The sequence below is a fragment of the Portunus trituberculatus genome, chromosome 5 (assembly GCF_017591435.1).
Source record: "Portunus trituberculatus isolate SZX2019 chromosome 5, ASM1759143v1, whole genome shotgun sequence".
Taxonomy (NCBI): domain Eukaryota; kingdom Metazoa; phylum Arthropoda; class Malacostraca; order Decapoda; family Portunidae; genus Portunus; species Portunus trituberculatus.
In genome coordinates, this window is record NC_059259.1 from 1198952 (window position 1) to 1200760 (window position 1809).

The 1809-nt window shown below is 38.5% G+C and overlaps 1 protein-coding gene across 1 annotated transcript; it reads left to right on the forward strand.

Annotated features, from left to right (window-relative positions):
- Nucleotides 1-467: 467 nt before the first annotated feature.
- LOC123516168 lies at nt 468-1268 on the forward strand. Its single transcript, XM_045275336.1, has 2 exons — nt 468-625; nt 874-1268. The coding sequence occupies exons 1-2, from the start codon at nt 560-562 to the stop codon at nt 1141-1143; spliced, it is 336 nt and encodes a 111-aa protein (XP_045131271.1). The 5' UTR covers nt 468-559; the 3' UTR covers nt 1144-1268.
- Nucleotides 1269-1809: the final 541 nt, after the last annotated feature.

The window sequence follows — 1809 nt, forward strand, 5'->3', positions numbered from 1 at the left end:
TTCTCTACTCCACTTGCGACCTCGCTTAGATCCAGACGCACTTTTTGCCCTTTTTACACATCATGCCACAGCTAAACCTGCTAGAGCCAGAGATTCCTCCTCCTCGGATGACATTACGAAAACTGTGGAAGCGATGCAAATTGTAACGATATATCGGAATGGTGTAGGGGCAGCGACGTCAGATGGCTTGCAACGATTTTTATCTGATCAGTTTTATCGTTCAGATTAACAGTTACGTCTAGGGCCGGCTTAAATCCAACGCCTGCGTCGGATTTCAATGTTCATAGTTACACCTGATCAAACAAATTACATCATTATCTTGCTGGTCATCTTGTTCATGGGTAATGTAGGAAAAGATGATTGTGGCAACTCAAGAAATGTTATTTGGAGTTATTTCGTAAGTTCCCTCTATTCATGAACTGTTTAATTTTTATTTCAGAACAAGTTCGCTGTAAATATAACAACCTCAGAACATACTTCCTGAAAGAATATAGAAAAATTCACAGCTCAGAGTGGTTCAGCTGGTGGCTACATTTCTAAATGGGAGCTGTTCCATGCAATGTCCTTTATCAAGGACACGCTGAATAATTACCCCACAAAGTCAAGTGAAAGCTTCACAGTTCAAGTAAGTATTTCTGTAAATGTCTAGTACTACTTGTGTACAGGAATATACCAGGTCTTGATTTCCTTCATTTACTTGTAATTTTTCCTTCTCCCAAAGCATTATCATGGAAAGCCTTGAAGATGACTTTTATAGAAGTGAAACCACATGTACAATAAATTAAGTGTCATCTTTTATTATTTTCTCTTACTAATCACCTCATGAGAATTATGTTTCTGGCATGACTTTACATGTTAATTTTCTCCTTTCAGGCAAGTCTTCAGCCAACAGATGAACAAACCATCATCATTAATGAAGGTGGTACTGATGAGTCGTTCATCATTTCCCCCATCACCTCACATGATTTGGCAGCAGTTAATACACACTCATATTCATCATCTGGTCAGAGTACACCACTCTCACCATCATCGATAACTAGTACCCCAATGCCATCACCATCCTCCATCCCAAAAACCAAGAAAAAAAGAAGAAGGAACATGATGATTTTGAAGATGAATGCATGGATGCTTTCCAAGACCTGAAGAACAGTCTCTGTCGAGATGATTTCTGCAGCAACTTTGCAAAAAGTGTTGAGCATTGGATGCGGGACTTCACAGAAGACAGTGGCTATAAAAATATATCAAGTTCTCGGCAGTGTAGATCCTGAAGGTCGTGTCTCCAAGGAAAAATAAAATACACTCTGAACAGACAAAGTTTTAATAATAAATACATGTATACCTTATATCTCACCAAGACATAAATAATAAATGACAAAATGCAGCATACTGACATAAGTGTTCTCACCATCCTCACACTTGGCTGACACATTCAGAGTGAGATCAGTGCATATGTAGCATTTGAGCTTGCCATGGTAGTTTTCCTTCATTGTTGAAGTAAGCTAACAAAGTCTCCTAACTACTGCTGGTTCAGGCTCAGGCAGTGGAGACGGCAGTGAATAGGGGGGAAAGCCTGGTGTCCTGCATGCATTATTTATTATTTTTCTTACATAATTTTACTTATAAATACAGCAAATCTTTTGGCACAACAAGAACGTAATGGAGCCAGTCTAACGATTATTGACACCGGATTGAATTTTTTTTTTCCTGTGGAACAGATATTAATATATTACCTATATAGCTACATGAAATAAAAAAAAAACCGCAGTGACTTTTTTACCCCCATCTCTTTCTTAAATGCCTGGACGGTGT

Bases quoted from the DNA above. Each gene is read 5' to 3' on its own strand.
- LOC123516168 (XM_045275336.1), top strand. From the start codon at position 560: ATGTCCTTTATCAAGGACACGCTGAATAATTACCCCACAAAGTCAAGT. The intron at 626-873 runs GTAAGTATTTCT...TTCTCCTTTCAG, and splicing joins GTGAAAGCTTCACAGTTCAA to GCAAGTCTTCAGCCAACAGA.